Source organism: Drosophila obscura, unplaced genomic scaffold, assembly GCF_018151105.1.
Source record: "Drosophila obscura isolate BZ-5 IFL unplaced genomic scaffold, ASM1815110v1 contig_208, whole genome shotgun sequence".
Classification (NCBI taxonomy): Eukaryota; Metazoa; Arthropoda; class Insecta; order Diptera; family Drosophilidae; genus Drosophila; species Drosophila obscura.
This window is the reverse complement of record NW_024542799.1, coordinates 2,872,411-2,891,699: the sequence shown is the minus strand read 5'-3', so window position 1 is coordinate 2,891,699 and position 19,289 is coordinate 2,872,411. Positions and strand designations below refer to the sequence as shown.

The 19,289-nt window shown below is 41.7% G+C and overlaps 3 protein-coding genes across 5 annotated transcripts in view; all 3 read right to left on the bottom strand.

Annotated features, from left to right (window-relative positions):
* LOC111074747 overlaps positions 1-10,455 on the bottom strand; it is a 64,218-nt gene extending 53,763 nt beyond the window's left edge. Inside the window, 1 exon segment of the mRNA XM_041594157.1 lies at positions 9,839-10,455. The gene's annotated coding sequence lies outside the window, so the exon portion shown is untranslated.
* Positions 10,456-10,717: 262 nt separating this feature from the next.
* Positions 10,718-11,927, bottom strand: LOC111081144 (mitochondrial 2-oxoglutarate/malate carrier protein). The gene has a single exon (XM_022377099.2). The coding sequence runs from the start codon at positions 11,816-11,818 to the stop codon at positions 10,880-10,882; it is 939 nt and encodes a 312-aa protein (XP_022232791.2). The 5' UTR covers positions 11,819-11,927; the 3' UTR covers positions 10,718-10,879.
* A 4,648-nt stretch (positions 11,928-16,575) lies between these two features.
* LOC111080632 lies at positions 16,576-17,454 on the bottom strand. 3 transcript variants are annotated; one of them, XM_022376368.2, is made up of 2 exons: positions 17,294-17,454; positions 16,576-17,232 (listed from the first exon to the last, which is right to left on the bottom strand). In XM_022376368.2, the coding sequence occupies exons 1-2, from the start codon at positions 17,308-17,310 to the stop codon at positions 16,701-16,703; spliced, it is 549 nt and encodes a 182-aa protein (XP_022232060.2). In that variant the 5' UTR covers positions 17,311-17,454; the 3' UTR covers positions 16,576-16,700. The 3 variants fall into 3 exon arrangements, with proteins under 3 accessions (XP_022232060.2, XP_022232062.2, XP_022232063.2); XM_022376370.2 differs by having other exon boundaries at positions 17,341-17,454; XM_022376371.2 differs by having other exon boundaries at positions 16,576-17,126; positions 17,341-17,454.
* Between the last annotated feature and the right edge of the window lie 1,835 nt (positions 17,455-19,289).

Here is a 19,289-nt window from a genome sequence, read left to right as displayed (position 1 = left end):
CAAGTGTTGGTCGCGTAAGGGTAATGAATTAAAATAACTTGATTGCATGAAATTGAACGAATTGTTGCAGAAGGAGGCGGCCGCAGAGGCGGCGGCACTGAAGGAACAGCCATTGCTGTGAAATCAAGGGAGTGGGATGTGTGGGGGCGGGAAGGAAGGAAAGTCGTGCATCCATGACATGGGCCCGACAGCTCGAAGCGAGTGCAATGCGCGGAAATTGCAGCCCCCCCTTATGGGGTGCCTCTCTTACACACTTTCTCGCTCTTTCTCTCTATGTGTTTTTGTGTGTGTAAAAATATTTACTGAAATTTGTATATTCCGCGGGGGCCGGAAAAGAAAAGGAAAAGAAGGGAGGAGAAGAGAGGGGTGAGTAAAGAATAAAAGGAGGGAAAGGGGAAAAAAAAGAAGAAAAAAAAAAAAGGAGAAAAAAAAGAAGGAAACCCACCGGAAGAAAGGGGGAAATAGAGAAGAAAAAGAAGAAGAGAAAATGGGGGGAAGAAAGGAAAAGGAGTAAGGGGGGGAGGGGAGAGGGAAAAAGCGGGACGGGAGGAAGAAGGGGGGGGAGGGGGGGGGGGGGGGGGGGGGGGGGGGGGGGGGGGAAAGAAAAGAGAGAGAGGAAAAAAAAAAAAGAAAGAAAAAAAAAGGAAAAAAAGGGAAAAAAAAAAAAAAAAAAAAAAAAAAAAAAAAAAAAAAAAAATAAAAAAAAAATAAAATAAAAAAAAATTAAAAAAAAAAAAAAAAAAAAAAAAAAAAAAAAAAAAAAAAAAAAAATTTAGGTGAGGCTGAGCTATATTTTGGGGGCCCGCCCGCCCCCGCAACCCCCCCCGGCGAAGTTAAGGGTGAAGAAAGGATGGGGGAAGGGGAAAAAAAATAGGAGAAAAAAAGAAAGTAAAAAAAAAAAAAAAAAAAAAAAAAAAAAAAAAATAAAAAAAAAAAAAAAAAAGGGAAAAAAAAAAGAAAAGTGGGAGGGGGGGGGGGGGGGGGGGGGGGGAAAAAGAAAAAAAAAAAAAAGTAATTAAAAAAAAAAAAAAAAAGTTAAAAAAGAAAAAAAAAAAAAAAGGGAGAAAAGAATAGGGGGGGGGAAAAAAGAAAAGGGGGGAAGAAAGAAAAAAAAAGGGAGTTAAAAAAAAGAAGAAAAAATAATTTAAATTTTTAAAAAATTTTAAAAAATTTTTTTTTTTTTTTAATTTTTTTTTTTTTAAATTATAATTCGGGTGGGTAGTAAGAGGGGGGGGGGGGGGAGGGAAGGGGGTGGGGGGGGGGGTAGGGTTGGTTTTTGTTTTTTTTAAGATGGGGGGTTAATTTAAATTTGTTGGGGGGAGAAAATTTTTAAAGAGAAAATTTTTTTAGAAAAGAAAAAAAAAAAAAAAAAAATTTAAAAAAAAAAAAAAAAAAAAAAAAAGAAAAGAAAAGGAAGAAGGGAAAATTAAGGGAAAATTTTATTGAATTTTTTTTAATTTGGGGTTTTTTTGAAGTTTTTTTTTTTTTTTTTTTTTTTTTTTTTTTTTTTTTTTTTTTTTTTTTTTTTTTTTTTTTTTTTTATTTTTTTAGAAAATTTAAGGGTAAAAAAGAAGGAAAAAAAGAGGGGGGGGGGGGAAGGAAGGGGGTTGGTAAAAAATTAAAAAAAAAAAAGGGAATTTTGTTGGGTTGGGGGTGGTGGGGGTTATTTAATGTTTTAAAAAAAATTAAAAAAAAAAAAAAAAAAAAAAAAAAAAAAAAAAAAAAAAAAAAAAAAAAAAAAAGAAAAAAAAAAAAAAAAAAAAAAAGAAAAAGAAAAAAAAAGGAAAAAATTGGGGGGGGGTTGGTGTTTTTTGTTGTAGGAAAAAAAAAAGAAAAAAAAAAAAAAAAAAAAAAAAGGGAAGGTGGGAGGGGTGGGTTGGTGGGGGGGGGGGGGTGGGGGGGGTTTGTGGGTTTTTTGGTGTTTTTTTGTGGGGAAAAAAAATGGGGTGGGGGTAATTTTTGGAGGGGGTAAAAAAAAAGGGGGGGGGGGGGTGGTTTTTTTTTTTTTTTTGGGTTGGGGGGGCGGGGGGGGGCCCCGGAAAAAAAGGAGGAAGAATTAAAATAGGAAAAAGGGGGGGGGGCGGGCGGTTGCCCCCGGGGGAGGAGGTGAAAAACGAAGGGGGGGGAAAGGGGGGGGGGTTATTAAAAAAGGTCAATTCACCCCTTTGGTACTACAGGGTTAAGTGACGACGACGACAATGGCAGAGGGCACACAGCACAACAACAATGGCATTCGCCTTTGTCATTGTTGTTTTAGTATTTGATGCTGTTGGCAATGCCGTTGCCGTCACGGTCGCGTACACGTACACGTACAAGTGTGAACTTATACCCCTCCCCACCACCACCCAACCACCCACCCACCCACACACACAAGCACACACTCAACAGCATACAGTTCTCGTGTGCATGTGTGATATAATAGAAATCAGGATGCATGAATGAGCGCTCAGCCGCGCTGCTAACTGCGTGGACGGCAGAGCGTGGGGGGAAAACAAACGGAGACGGAGAGTAAGAGTAGAAGTAAAGGAAGCGTCTGCGAAGGCTGCAGGCATTTTACTGTTGTCTTCTGCATCACTAGACACCAAAGCAGCTCTACAGTGGGGATTAGCTAAAGCAGAAATACTGCACAGAACTTCAACTATGAATAAACTTTTTGATATCCCAGCGAAAGCTTGAAATCGGACGGAAGGCAGCTTTTATTATTCTGTAAAGTTTATAGTTGTTTTTATTTTTAAATATAATTATCCAAAGGGGGAAGATGAGTAAATTGTGACAATTCGCATAAATCTTAGAGAATGAGAAAGTTTATTTTTAATACAGAAATGACGTACATACTATATGAGTATCCAAATATATAGGTATAGGAATTTGAGGCTCCAAAAGAACGGCAGAGTTTTTACCTTGGTTATATACCTCAATGTAAAGGTATGAGTATATGACATAATTTTTCCATATTTGATCAAAGTGAGACTCTAAAAAATCACCGTATTCTTGTTTCATATTTCTCTTCCCTCACTTCCATTCTAGCCAACATCCACAGTACCCTTAGAAGCTAAAGACAAGCATGGTGCTAGCATTTTCGCACTAGCAAATTCAATTATTTTTGCAAGCACTTTAAAAATGATTTAATGCCTGTCTCGTCCGAACCACTAGGCCATTAAATGAAACTATAAATGTTTGCTTTTAGTCAGAGTTTATGTCATACTACCAAAAAAAAAACAACACTCGAATCCATAATAGTTTAATTCCCCAGTAACATTGCCGTTGTTCTCGGGCTTAGAATTTTAAACGAAATTTACACGCCTCGTTGGGTTTGAGTAGAGTTTTCGGGGGGGGGTCTGTCGGACGGACATCTGGCCTGCTCCATATGCATTATAATTGTCTGCTGTTTGGCCATTGTATAAATAATTATTATTTAATTTGCTTGCACTTGCTGTGGCAGCAATCAAGTCGTTTGTTGGTTGTTTCTTTGTTTGACAGGAGCAGCGGAGTGCATTGGCCCTCAAACGTCAACGCCAAAGAATTATGCAAATTTCCGCATACGATTTCGAAGCGCTTTTTAATGACTCATGGAGCGTGCCAGGCATTTTAATTGGTAAGTCGAGACTCGTGTTACACATAAGCGTTTGTATATTCGTATAAATATATGCATCAATTAATGTGAAAACATTACCCTGAGGGCATGTCATAAACTGAACATGGCCAATCTTTTGCTCGCCTTCGACTTGTGCTTTTGGTTTCCTTCAATTTTGCTTGTTTAATATTGGTTATTTCTATATTTTATTGTATTTTTCAGGTTTTTAAGGAGGTTTGTAAATATTTTAATTTATTTATTTGCATTTAAAGCACTTTATTTGCACTTTTTTTTTTATATCTGAATCAATTTTACATTTACATTATTCCAGCACCACAAAACAATTTAAACCTTTAATTTCATTGATTGGAAAAAAGGTAACTTTCACACGGTACATAGCCACAATTTGGCATCATTTACACAGTTTACTTGTACATCCATATGTACTTGTTATACCATTATTGCCCGGATGTGGTTTTTATTGCGTATATATTTAATAATATTTATTTAAATGAATTTCCGCACCTGCACTTATCACATTTATTAGCTAAAATGAGCATGTTAATTATATTATTCTCGTATTTGGATTAAAAATCTCCCTCGTATTTTGTAGCACTCTCCAATAACCGCATTAATTGAATTAAATGCGCTCTCAGTTATGCATTTTTATTAACTATCCAAAAATTGGCTTAATTACTTGCAATTTATGCGAAAATTAAGTGGCTAACGAGAATGGCGTAGCAATTTCAATAGATTTCGATCCTGCGGTTGGTGGGGTATACGCGGTTTTGGCAGGCGATTCTGGAGGAGAAAAAATCCCCCAGGGGGTGTTGCAAGCTGCAGCATGAATCCTGTTTTAATAGACAATAGAGGGAGAGGGAGATCCAAACTTATTGATTTCATTTGCTTCCTGTTCCAGGCATGTTTGTTCATGTTTGTGCCACTAACACGCTGAAATCATTATGGGCGAAAACAAAAAAAAACGAGAAAAACTCTCGAGCAAACACACGTCGAACATTGGGACGTGCATGATTTGGGGGAAAGGGGCGGTGGAGCTGTGTGTGGGAGGACACACACTCGAGCGTAAAACCGTTGCCGTTGCCCAAAATGAGGTCAAAGTGCGCTCGAGTTGGTGTTTTGCGTGACTGAGCGCGTGTGTGTGAGAGAGCTTCAAGGATATGTCGCTGCATTGGTATCGTGCTTTATTTTTTCACTATTTTATTTTGTGCTGACGCATACGAAAACAGCGTCAGAATCGTACGATATCTCTCCATACATGCACAGCAAAAAAAGCTCAAAATTCTCTACATATTCTACAGGTTATGATAGTTTATGGATCGTATTTTCTAACAACACAACTATATAAAAGAACCTCCGGATGAGCTCTAAACTTGTTCATAATTTCACATTTCTTTCAGTGTACGAAAGTTTGTATGAGTGTGGGCGAGTATTTGTTTGTTTATGTCCTGCGGCCTGATGAATCAACTTTTGCCTCTACTCAAGTCACGAAACACAAACCGAAACAGAATCGAACCGAAAAGAACGGCAAACGGTATCGAAATCAAGCAGTAACCAACAAAAGTTCGGTACGGACATCTGGGAAAGGCCGGGGATCAGGACCGAAATCAAGTACCATAGAGCCAGAGCCAGTGTCCAGGATTACATTTGCGTGAAAATCAGAGACAATTGAACACACAGCCAACGTATCGAAAGGCAGGCGGCAGAGCCCGACGACACCCACAAAACAGGACACCGGATACCGGACCGTACCGAACGAAACCCGTAAACGGCTTGATTAAACGTGAATCCTCTGGGGCGCGGCAGAGTGCTGGTGGGGTCAACGAATCGTATGCGCCAGTCAAAGCGGGAATCCTTTGAGACGGCATTGACCCTTTTTCGGTGACGTGCTAATTGCTTGTCCCAGGATAATAAAAATACTTCATTGGCCGTGGCCGGACAACAGCATGAATCCTACGAGGGGAAGACGAAGTGGGAGTGTGATGGGGTGAACCGTTCTACCGATGCCATTTAATCCACTTGCTTTGACCTACGCGGTGCGACTAATTCCAGCGACAAAATACTAAAGCCACCGCCTAGCACTCCCGTTTGCCATTCGTTAGCGTGCTAATAAGAATAAGAAGAAAACAGACACACAAACACGCACGCATGCAGTTGGGCACAAGGTATATTTAATTGAAGGTATGGCAGTGCAATGGATCAGCTTCTAATTGCTTTACCTGCAGTCCAGAATTTGATGGGCGCTAATCTCTAATTCATGCAGATGCATATGATACCCGGAGACAGCCTCACCCTCCAATTAATATACCTTGGTTATGGAGAACAACACACTGACACACACACGCACAGGCACACGCAAGAGCAAAATAACGGGGACGGACAGCGACATCCGAGACAAGAACGGACATTTCGTGCGGGCTTGTAGCGGTTTTGTAGTGGGTGCCAGGGCACAGAGGCTTTGTAGTGGTCATATGTAGATGCGGGGGAAGGGGGGACTGCAGATTAGAAGACACTTTGTCGGGCTGCGGGGGCAGGGTGCGCTTTGCTGCGGCTTAGCCATTAAACTGTGCGCATTATTAGTTTAAGTTTAGTGTGGACTTGGGTCACTGCTACGATTAACCGTAATAGGCGTCAATTGGAAAATTACCACTGATGTGATGCCTGCCACAAGTCGGACGCGCAGCCGGCCGGCCGGCATGTTTCCCTTGTGGCTGTGTTGCGGGTGCTCCTGTGTCCGTGTGCGCGTTGGAAATCAACTGGGGCCCTGACACTGCCTTTGTACGCGATTTTTCCTTGTTCTTGCGGTCATACTCTCTTGTTGACGTGGGGTAAATGTGGTTTTTTGACAATTACTGTGTAAACTTGTTGAATGCCAGAGTTTTCTTTTTTGTTATTTTCACTTTTCGCGCGCGAGTTTCGCAATAGTGGCGGCATTGCCTAGACGATATCAAGGACTTTCGCCTATCGATGTTCAAGTCGTAGTGATCGATGGTTATTTTTGCAATTCAGTTGGCATTTCGCATATATCGATATCAAAATGAATCCTGATCGATACTTTGCTCCCACCCACTGATCTGCTTATCTGCCATCGCTACTGGCCATTTCTTGCCTCCAAAAACCTAAAGTTTTGCGCCATAATAAAATTTGTTATTTAAAGAGCATCCTGCAAGTGTGATGTATAAATATTTGATGCATATTGCTGCTCTGGCGTGTGTGCCTCATTTTAAATTCAATTTATTTTTGGGCCATCCGCAGAAGAGGACAGGACACAAAAAACAACGAAAAAGAAGTGAGTCTACAATTTTGCATTACTTTTGGCATTGATTTTGGCGCGCCAAAAAGAGAGAAAAGAAATGAAGACAAATGGTATGGGTCGTCCACATCTAGTCGGGGGCATCTTGGGCTTTGTAATTCGTGTGGCAATTGTCTTAATTCGAAAATTGCAACTCTCGCCGTCGCGTCCGTAGACAAATTGTGGCCATGCACGAGTGTGTACGCATTCATCTGGGGATCCGGGGCATCATGATAATGATTGAGCTTTAAGATTTCGCATCACATGACAGCACCAGCGTGGTTACAGTGCGGTAATGGTTAGGGTATACAAGGGTATGGCGAGCGTGTGTGTCTAGAATAGGTGCCGAGCAGGAGAGTGGAGGGCCAATGCCTGTGTGTCTGTCCGTTACCCTGGAGCTGGTGGGTGATAAGAACTTGAGGAAGCAACTTCTCCGCGAGGCACACATTTTGGATACATCTCTGCTAGATTTTATTAAAGGTTATTCCCACCTTGAACATACCGCTCTAATATATTTAAATTGTTTTTCCCAATCCATCTAATGTTAATGAATAACATACATATGTATTTGTAAATCAGAGTAAAGGGTATCCTCTAGTTGCGACACCGCTCTTATCTGCTTGTTCACATATTCACAGTTGTTTATCTCTCGCTCTCCCTCTATCGCTCTTCAGTCATACCCGATGACATGTGAAATTTGCGGCGCGCCGGTTCACCGAGGAAAAAAAAGCATATTGGCGCTTGACCTTTGACCCTTGCGTTCGCGTGCGTTCTTAAAGATGGCCTTTTTTTATTATTATTAATTCGACTGGAGCATTTGGTCATTTGCTTATTAGTTAATTGCATTTAATGTTCCACAAAAACATACAAAAAAAAAGAACAACAATTCTGCCACCGCTGTCATGTGATCAAAGCGCGCTGGCCAGCCAGCCAGCTGGCGACGGTATCTGCGGCGCCGTCAGACGACAGATCGGAGCTTATTAAACCTGTTATGGATGCAATTGTATGGGTGTGTGGGTGTTGGATCACGTGCGGTTTTGTCTGCCGGTTAGGAGGCTATGACATGGCTATGGTAATGACACTCCGTCCGACACTTGTTATTTCAATTTGCAAACATGGCAACAAAAAATATAACAAAAAATTTAAAGTGTTCATATGAGTACAATTAATTTGACAATGCATATGGCATAGAAGCTTTGGATAAACATGAATTAGTTCCACTTAATTGGATATTATGTGAATGTTAAAATTAATTTGAACTGATTCAACCAATTAATTACCTAGGGTATCTGAGTTAAACAGTGACTGAAACAGGTAGTCCCCGTTAGTATTTAACTAGAACGCATATAATTTAAATAAAGGTGATTTTTTTCATAACTGGTTTATGGAAAGAGATCAAATCAAAAACATGAAGCCCCTTAAATTATTCTAAAATAAAATATTTTGCAGAAGGTTTTGCAGGTTTGTATTTCTGAGAAATTTAATGACCCTTTGAAGTCAGCGAAAGATGCACCCTTCTTATAGAAAAATGTTACAACAATTTCCAATAAACTTTCTAGTGTATCTACCACTTCGACTAAGCCATCTTCTCTCTGTCCGATTCATCTTATTTGACTTTTTTGCATAATTAAATTTTTCATATTTATTCGCTATATTTGCGTAAATATATTGTCACATTGTCGGACCGCGTTCAGTTTTTGTTGACACACATCTCGGTTGCCTTACCAATTGTCCACTCATTAATCGCTCTAACCAAACATTAACTACATTATTGAGTTGCCATTGGAGGGTAAATGGAAGAAATTGTATTTTAATTTGATTTTTGTCGCTTCATTTCCAATTAAAATTTCAACAATAAAAAGACAAGCGATGCGTGTTAGCGGGTAAGTCATTGTTTGTTTTTCAGTCGTTCGTTGACAAATTAATATTCAATTCAGACAAAATGGGAACTAATTAGAATTTCTAGTTCAAATAACCCAACAAATCGTTTGTGAATCTGTCTTTGCACTGGTGGAAAATGCAAAAAAAAAACGCAAATGAAAATCAAACTTCAAACGCGAGAAAAAGCAATTACATTCAAGCATTCAGGCATTTTAATTAAATTTAAATTTAATTTGAATTTGAATTTTTCTGTGTACTGTGCTAGAAATCTCCGCTCCACTCATTCGAACTGGTTCTGTTTAAAAAAGAATGTTGAAAATCTTCCAGCAAATACTCGGAAAAAACCCGTGCCTCTATTTGCTTTTTGGCTTTACTTTAATCAAGCCGTGGAGAGAGATAACAATACCAAAAATTAAACTAGCAAACAATAGGTTACTTTTAATTGCCCCAAGAAGAATCAACAGAAAATAATTAAATAGAAAGTGGAGCAAAAAGAGCTTAGTGCGCTTTTTATGATCGTTCTTATCTATAAGCAAATATTACGAGAGATTTATCTGTATTGTCAGTGGGTGGAGGAAGTGGAAATGCATCGATAAATTACACCACAGCCCTACAACTAACTGAAGCAGAGCCAGTAATCGAAGTGTCAAAATGGGAAATGGGAAAGATCACAGTTTACTGCAAACTTTGAACCATAATTAGACATGCAATCAGATAAGGCGCCGCCAATTCATCTGCATATACTCGACGAAATGTATGAGGCAATTGAAATAAAGCATAGACGTTACCGCGGGGTTTCCAACCTTCAATCTTTATATATTTTATGACACATTTTGGTATGCCCGCCTCCACTTGTCAATCAAAGAAACGCTAGTAAATTACTTATAAGAGGCAATCGATCGATCAATCGATCAGCGTCGTTAGCGGCGTCAGCGATAGTCACGTTATCAAAATAATCTATACAAGTGTCCCACTGTGCCATCATAAAAACCAATGGCAGGGGCCGGTGTGCGGTCTGTGGCTGCAGGGTGCATGCCCGTAGACAGATTTTGATTCTTATCTGAAGAACTCACCTGAGTGCGTCCCAGAGCACTGTCGAGCAGCGATTTCCAGCGATTTACAACTCACGTCTGAGAGATTTGTCAATGCCTCACCGTCTAATTCACACTATAAATAATTATCACTTTAATTATTGATTTATGTGTATATCTCATCGGACATCAGCGCACACATAATTCATTGAAAAATTTTGATTTTTTTTTCTTGGGACTACACCACAAAACACAGATACTCCCGATTTATGGGGCACAATGGAACACTTTCAGATAGTAGTTGGAAGACACAAAAACTTGTAGACCGAATCTCTATATGTCGTCTTTGGACTTTAAATTAACACTTCCGCGGCCGCTAGGTTGATTCATGCCCGGAGCCGTTGCTGTGTGCTCTGTGTGTTTTTTTTGTGCGAGATTTCTTTCAGAGATCAGATCCCCTTTGCGGCTTACTTAAGTGGCTTCAATTTAGAGACGCCGCCTCAGACTCAGCCTCACTTCAGATTCCAAGCACACATACGGAATCCCAATCCCGAGCGCGGGTGTATCAACCGTAACCGCAACCACAAATTGTAACCGCAACCGCCAAGCCAAAACGAACCGCTCGATCGTAACGTAGGAACGCAACTGACTCGGATCACATCGGTTCGTATCGGATACTGGACCGACTGATGGAGCCTATTTGATAAGCGGCCCCCCCTATAGCCCCCCAGTCCCCCGATGATCAACAAAGCTGCAGCTGAGCGCCGGCATACAGCTGAGAGAGAATTACTGATCGTGCAATGCTAAAAATTAGGGAACTTTGAAGGTGGGAAATTATTGCAAAAGTAGAAATACTCGTAGGTCATGCGGTGTGTGCACTTACAGTGGATTGTGGGGGTTCGTTGAGGATCAATAAATGAGAACTCTGTAGATCGATCTTTAATGGAAAATGTGTTGCATTTTTGCTGGAAATTTCAAGGGCCTAAATGCTATTTCATAGTGCTCCTGGATTCTTGGATAAATTTAACTAAGAGCTACGCAAACTGCCAATCGATTTAGTCACTAGTTGAGCATTCAGTCAAATCAAATGCCCGGGCCATAGCTTGACTGGCCGAGCACATACTTGTAGTATGCCTTATTCAGCTGCTCGAGAAAGACAAAGGCAAAGACCGTGTGCGGACCAATGCGGCACAGATAGGGGGTGAAGCCCTTCCACAGCGAAAAGAATCCCTCGTTGCGTGTCACCTTGAACAGGACATCGAAGGTGCCGCTATATTCGCCCTTGCCGTTCACCACCTTTTGGTTCTGGATGCGCGTCTTGGCCATGTCCAGCGGCATGGAAGCCACGGTCGTCAGGAAGCCAGACATCATGCTTGCGGCCAGGTGGAGCAAAAAGCCCTCATTGATGTACTGATGGAAGTAGCCCTTTAGCTGCGAATACGACGCCAGTTGCACCATGTTGACCACCATGGCACGGCCCACGGTTGGCATGCAGCCGCGCCACAGGGCGAGAATTCCCTCCTCCTTGGAGATGCGTATAAACGCATCGATGACGTTCTTGTAGTTGCGCCTCTGATCTACTGGCAACGATTTGTCCGACATCATACGGATGAGGGAAACCTCGGCGGGATTGCCAAACATGGCACCGAAAGCGCCCGCCAGAATGCCCATACCCATGCTGGCAAAGACAGGGGGTGCGTGGTCGTACTTATTGCGATATGCCTCCACCTCCATCTGATAGAATCCCATGCGCGCCGTTGTATAGGTGGCCTGACGCATCAGACCGGCGCTCAGGCCATTGTAGAAGGTCAACAGGCCCTCGGCCTTGAACACTTTGGCAATGCAGTCGAAGGAGTTCTTGAATTCGCGCTTACCGCTGGCCCCCGATATCTGCATGCGTGTCTTGACCAGATCCAGTGGCTGTACAATGCAAGTGCCCATCATGCCAGCAGTGCCGCCAATGACATACTTCATGTAGTTGGGAATGGTCTTCTTCTCCTCCACACCGTAAATGACGACCATGATGAGCCTGAGTACAGCTGCTGACAGCTACAGTCCTAAACGAAAAAAATTTCCCAACTTGAATTTTGGAACTTTGTCTGTGTGCTTTCGAAACAACGCCTAAAAGAATGATTTTTACGGAGTTGGTTGCTTTGTCCTGCCAATCGTATGGAATCGACGCGAATCCAACGCGTGCGTTGCCTTGCGGATTCAGGTCGCCGTGGCATTGATTTTAATTGTGGCAGTTAACAGGCCAACACCTGCCATACATACACCTGCGCCAATTAACGGCTCTCTATAATTTTCTTCACATGCCAGATAATTTGTGCAACTTTTGGGCCACCCACAAATTAACGACACCCTGGCAAGCGGCTTATTATCTGCACAGAACCAAACCGAACCAAAGCCCTGCCCAGCCCTCCAGTATATCAGCCAGAGACCACCCCCCCACCTCTGTCATGTCATCGTTAGATGAGTACACACAAAATTGTTTGGCATCGCTTGAAATGCAATTAGAGACAGAAACTCAAACCGAAAGAACACTTTCCAGTGTGTGGAGAGGGGGGAAAATGAAGAGAGAGATCTACCGACCTCGTAATTAGACAAGCCAAAATTGTTATGTCAGGTGTGGGTAGGGCGAGAACCCAAGCCTAGAATTCATGTACTCGCAAATGACGTATCGACAACTCATGGCTGGCTAATTAGGAACTCGTGTGGTTAAGAAAACCATGAAAATGTACGAAAGGAAAGCGGGAAAAAATCAACTAGCAGAGCATATACATACATATATTTAGGTTGCTCGATGAAGGATAAAGGATACAGGGAGCCCCAAGGTTAGAGTTCGATGGGAGTTTAATTATGTGAAGGAATTTTTATGACACCCGAGGATTATAAAGAGTTTTCATTGGCTAGAATTAGTTGATTTTGACCCACAAATGTTTAAGGGATAAATTCAAGTGTTTCGCTTAGCTCTCGCTATATATTTTCCGTATAATTTACAAAACTCTTAAACGCAGTTTCACAGAGTGCCAATATTTCAGGCACCACTGTAGGTAGTACCATGTCATAATGCAATATAAATTCAAATAAATATACATATATTTTCCTGCCGAAAAGTATGCAGCATTAAATCTTCACCAAGTACTGCGTTAATTGGCCGCACTGTACAGGAGGGCGCCACTCCAAGGAATTACCATTGAAAAGGAAAGCATACCCCCGTCCCCCTCCCCGTCCCACTCACGATAATAAGTTAAGAACATTTTGGGGCAACCTGAACCTTTGGCACACACTTTGACAAAACTTGGCTAACGATGCAAATGCTGTTATCAGAAAGTCGTGGTCGTTGGGGTAGGCAACATAAATAGCCTAATTATTTATGTGCATAAGTAAAAGTGGGCCAAACAGTCGAGAGCTACTGCAGCTACAGTAGCAGTAGCAATAGCAACAGCAACAACAACAATGCAATCAAACAATCAGAGAGACAAGCTCGCTGAACTGAAATGCCAATTGTGAAAATTGTAAATAAATATTTTAACAGACGGCGACGACGACGACGACGGCGACTACAATAGCAACAACAAGACGGAAAACTACAATAAATCAGATCATATCGGCAGCCGACTGCTGCGGTGCGGTCTCTGTTTGCGGTTTTGGGGTAGCAGCAGCAACAGAGCAACAGGAGGGTGCGGCAGCAAGGTTGAGGCAGCAGCAGAATTGTGGCATCAACAGTGTAAAGGTTGAGCAAGGTAGAGGCAGCAGCAGAAAGGAGGCATCATCAGATGGAGGCCCTACAAGCGTGAATTGCATGGAAAACCAAGCTACAATTTTCGAAGAGGTGAGGCATGGGCAGAGTTTCCTATTAGGAAGAAATAGAAAGAGAGAGATGAAGAGATAGTGAGATAATGAAAGTAAATAGGAATCTTGGGGAAAATGGGAGCACAGCCACACTCAAAATACGCCTCTGTTTTCAGTCGCTTATTCGGAATGCCTCACCTTTTATTATCACACCTTGGAGGCAGCAGCGACAGAGCAGCCCCCAGAGGCAGCAGAGCTAAGCAGAGCGAGGCCCTACAAGCGTCAAAGAGCAGCATGGGAAAACTAGCCGAAAGAAAAACGCAAAAAGCTAAAAGCAACAGCGATAACAATAAGGAGAACAACCAAGTCGATGACAATGAGGATAGCAAAGAAGAAAAGCTACGAAAGGGGAAGGCAAGTGAGGGAAGACTGTCCAAAAGAAGGAAGGCTAGGAAAGGGGAAGGTATGGAAGACAGCCAAAAGGAGCAAAGCCCGAAGAAGGTAGGGAAGGGGGTAGTATAAAAGCAAGAGAGAGAGCCACAAAGAATCGCATGAAAACCGCAGAAAATTTACGCTCAGGCGAACCTGAACCCCAACTCTCGAACTCGAGCACTGAGGTGAAGCTTCTGGCTAAAAGCAAAATGACAATAACAGCTGCAATTTCAAGGGGGTAGCAGCAGGGAAGACGGCTGATGTGATGGCCCTCTGTGAGAGCCGAAGCGAACGACAAAAAAGTTAACTACACGAAAACAAAACAAAAAAAAAAACGAGGCATTAAGTGGCGAACCGTTAAGAAGTCATTCGAAGTTGGGGATAGACTAAAAAAAACAAAACCTGAAACCTGGCCCATCCGAGCGCCCTGGGAGTGAGTGAAGCAGCCTTATGTGCGGTAATTTGTGGAGTAAACAGAGCAAGAGCAAACGAAACAGAAACAGCGAAACCAAAGCAGAGCAAGCGCAACAGAAATAGAGCTAGAGGGGGAGTCAGAGCGGGGAGCTAGAGATAGAGCTAGAGCTAAAGTTGGAGCCGGAGCCAGAGCGAGAGAGAGAAGAGTTTAACGATTCAGTGAGAGCGACATTTGTAATTGCTCCAAGCTTGAGAGTAAAAGTCTTCGTTGAGCAAATGAGAGCGGCAGCGAAAGTTAATGCAGATCAGAGAGCGGGTAAAGATCCAAAAAAAAAGATTAACACTTCTGTTAAGATAAGCAAATTTAAATAAACTAAACCCTTGAGTAAATAAAAGTTTTGCGAAGATGTGTGTCATCCCATCGTTTCTGGTCTTCAAAAATATCATCTTTCTCGCACTGTCGCAGACAGACAAAATGAACGAACAATGCTAAAACACAGTTATTGTTAGACAATAAATCAATGCCCACAAAATTCTAAGCCCAAAACAGCAAAACGAAAGACTTAAAAGCAACAAACTTGCAATCATTACTTTACTCTCTTGCGCTCACTCGCTCTCGCGCCTCTCTCACAGTTGTAGCCGCTCTCCCGTGTAGTTGCTCGATTTTCGAACACCAAGCTTTTCGAACTTCAAGCTGCTGGCCAAGCGCGGCTCAAAGCCGCAACCGAAACTTGGGACCATCATTCGTCTTTCATTCGTCGGGCGCGATCGTTCGCGTCGTTGTGCAGAAGAGAGAATTATAGCCAAGAAAAAGAGAGCAGAGCAAAGCGTCTTCTTCTTTACCGAAGAATGAACGTTTTCCCAGGCCGCAGCAGCAGTTGCAGTTGCAGTATCTCCCGGTCCCGGTAGCTCCATACTCCCCCCTCCCAACCATTTAAACCGTGTGGGTCCGTGTGTGCGTGTTACCATTTGCATTTCAAAGTTTGGTTTTTCGTTCCATTTCACTGTGTTTTCCGAACTCCGAATCCAAATTGACGCCGCGTTGCATTGCACTGTGGATTGCATATCTCGATGCGGTACGGCTTTCGGAGCCTTAAAAATAGCCTTTTACAGTAATTACTGGGCGAAAAAAAAAACCGCCAGAAAACGTGTTTTGTGAACGAGTTACAGTTACAGCTGCATCAGAAATAAAAAAGAAGAAAAATTTCACCCCAAAAGTGTATTGCCGAAAAAAGTAAAAAAAAAATTGTGTTTGAAGCAAAGAAGAAAATCTTCTGCCAGCAGCAGCGTCTTCTATTTGTTCCATCTGTTAACATTGTGCTCATAATTTATTGTACAACAAATATGCAAATAGAAAGCAACAAATTTGTACAGCAAGTGGAATATTTCAAAGCTTAAGAAAAGGTAAAAAAAAACAACCAATGCATTTCTAACAAAAAAGAAAAAACTAAAAAAAAAAAAATCATAAAGAATGAACCTTGGTGGGGACACAAAAAAGCACGAGAACAACCTGCTAATGAGGCAAATTGTGAAAACCGTCAGAACCGAACTGATTCTGAACTTGATATTCGTTAATATATTCATTAGTAAGCATTTCTCTCTGGTGGGACAGATGACAATTTGCATAACGGATGAAACGAGAAGAAAGCTTTTTGTTAGATCATCTCCTAGGGAGAATATCATCACGTTTTTGATTTTGATTTTTTGTTTTGTTTTAATAGATCTCAATGATCTATCGATCTTAAATAGCACTTGCTGCACGATTGAACTTTAAACCGCATTCTTGGCTGTCTCTCTGCATTGGACGCATCTATCAGGGTGATCAGAGAGGAGAATGGAGCGTAGCCGGGGGAGAGCTCTTGCTGCTGGCCAATTTTCAATGGATCGCAGCAGCAAGAGCAACAGCAGCAGCAGCAGCAGCCAGCAACTTCGTGGGAACTCTTGACTCTTTCGGGGCGACTGTGGCATTTTGCTAGCCATCCGAATCGCGGTTCGGCACAAATTTTAGCCCTGGCCAAAAAAAGAAACAGGCTTACAGAACAGGAATTTCCACTCCTACAACAAACCAACCGACAATTGACATTTTTGTGTAATTGCCAAAAGAGCTATTGAAAGAGTATCTGTTTATGTTTTTGTCTTCTTGTGGTTTTATTCAACATCATTTTCTTTGATTTTTAATCGTCAACAATTAAGGTCAAACATTAATTGTACTAAGGAACTTTAAAAACTACAACTTAAAAAGTAAAATGAGCTCCAAAAAAAGTTAGACAAAGATCTCGGGTCCAAAGAGGGACACCTTTGAGGTCTGAGCCTCGCCTTGAAGACGCGGCTTGGGTGGTGTCCTTGGGGGCTTTTCCATCGGAGCTGGGGAACTGTTCCTGCTGCTGCTGCTGCTGTTGCTGGCAGTGCGTCGCCTCCTCACGCCCTTGAGCTGTTCCCTGAGATGCTCCTTGTAGACCAACTCCCGCTTGCAGGCCTGCAGCTCCTCCACGCTGCAGTTCTTCAGGTGGCGTATGGTGCGGGATACCAAGCCATCGATAATGTTGATTTTGGTGCGGGAGAGCCGCGTGGGCTCCGCATGGCGGCGGGTCAGCTCGCTCTGGTACTGGAACAGCAGATATCCCACACTGGGACGGGCACCACGACGATGATTAATACGCTGCTGTTGGCTCTCCATTTCTGCGAGTTTCTGTCGAAATTCAACGAAATTGAAATCTGAGTATCGGATCGAAGTACGACGGCGATGCGGATGTAGTGCTGCTGCTGCTGGTGCTGTGACTGCTTGGCAGTTTGAGCTGTGAATGATGTCCTGTTGTACTTTACCAGGATTATTTATATCTGGGGCGCTTAGACTACCTGTTGCATTGCCCCATATCCTATGACCTGCTGACTTGTGCTATTACCTGAAATGCCTGCACGGGTAAAACCAGTCTCGTTCTCTCGGTCTCTCGTTTTCCTCGCTTGTTGATCCGGATCCGTAATAAAGTTATTAAATGTTTGACATCTCATGCAAATGTTTCTCTACCTCTATGTTTCCTTTCCCTTTTCAAATATTTATGGTTTGACCTTTCGCCTCAAGATGTTGCAGCTAGAGAGCTGCATAGTCGGGGTGCTACTGGATAAGTGTATGGGGAGATAAGACTTGGCTTAAATGGCGACTAAGTGGCTAAGGATTTCTATGCTCAACGGAAATTTTCAATGGTCCTAAGGCAGAGATTAACTAGTCACCAAATACTGGATGGAAATATGAAATTTATCAATGAATTTTGGTCATTTTGTGTAGAATTATGTAGATTTCCATATATGCAGACGTTTTGGACATTAATTCAGAATATGTAATATATCAAAATCTAAACGAATGTTGCTTATAATCTTCTACAAAATCGATTGATGGAAATGTCCATAAAGAGAAAAATACACCTTACAATTAAATCACAGATTCTTTAAGCAAAGTATAACAAATAAATTGCTTATAAAGTTATAAACTCTTAAAAAGGGATTATTAATTAAAAATTAAAATCTGTTTCTTACAACATTCTGTAATCCATCATTCTATTTATGATCTGCAGAATAAATTAATCTTTCCTAATTAAAAAAGCTGATGTATCATAATTCTAAAAATATTTTAGCACTCAAAAGTTCATTGCTCTTGAATTAATAGTGTTGAAAAACCATGTGCTTAATTAATTCTAGCTTTAATAATGATCCGAGTGGAATCTAGAATCAATGTCAGTTCTTGTTTAAAATTTTTGGATTTATATCTCTGAAATCCATGCCAAGGGAAGATTTAAGAAGAACTAAGACTTAAGAACTTAAGAACTCATTTGTAAGCCATAATTTCTGAGAGCATTTCTAGTATATTTTCCCTCAAACTTGAAACAGTTTTTCCCACTCAAAGTCCACAATAAGTATTACTGCAAATTGTGTAAATAAAGATTCTTTTAACTCCTGTGCCAAAATGAAAAACACTTTTCCGTAATGAATTTCCTTGAAGTGATAAATATATAAACCCAGAAGGAGGGCCTCGTCCATCCTCATCTGAAGGACTCTCTGACTGCGTGTTAAATATTTATTTATGAAACGAATGTTTGGGGCGGCCCCGGCTCACAAATTGTGACCTTGCGACCGAGCCACCGTCCCCCTCTTCCAGTCGGAAAAAACCCCATTTTAATGTGGGTTAGAAGTGGGTTTTAAAAATGCTTTTCATGTAATTGTAATTTCACTTAATGTAATTGACACGCGGCCCAGGCCCGGGCCCAGCCGCCCCTGCCCCCTGCTCGAATCGAGTTAATTTCTACTTAATTATGGCCTAAATATATTTGTTGGCCGAAAGGAAAGTGAAAAATTCCTCAAATAATGGGATGGGGAGGGTTTTAAGTAAAGGAAAATTTATTAATCTTTTGGCTGTTGCTGCTGCTGCACAAAAAGAATGATAATAATAATAATGCTAACCATAATGTTAATAGCAATAACAATGACCAGTGAAAGTTTCGTTTCAAGTCTCTCGTTTATGGTAATTCTCGTTACGATTCAATGCTCTGTTTCGATGCTAAATGCAAGGCCTGTGAGGGCCACAAATCAGTTGCCATGAAGTTGATGATGATGCTGCGATGATACAGCCATCATTAACGTTGTCTGCTTGGGGGTCTTAACGCGGAATATGCACAATGTATGGGCCCAGACACGCAACTCGAGCTGCAGCCTCGCTCCCATCCCTAGTCGCAGCTCCATTTCCATTTACAGATTCCAATGACCATATCTCTCTCTCCCTCTCTCTCTCTCTCTTTCTCTTTCTCTCTTGTGTTCATTGAGCGCGTTGAATTGGAAGCTGTCGACGGGCTGTCAAAACCAG

Bases quoted from the DNA above. Each gene is read 5' to 3' on its own strand.
- LOC111081144 (XM_022377099.2), bottom strand. From the start codon at position 11,818: ATGGTCGTCATTTACGGTGTGGAGGAGAAGAAGACCATTCCCAACTAC.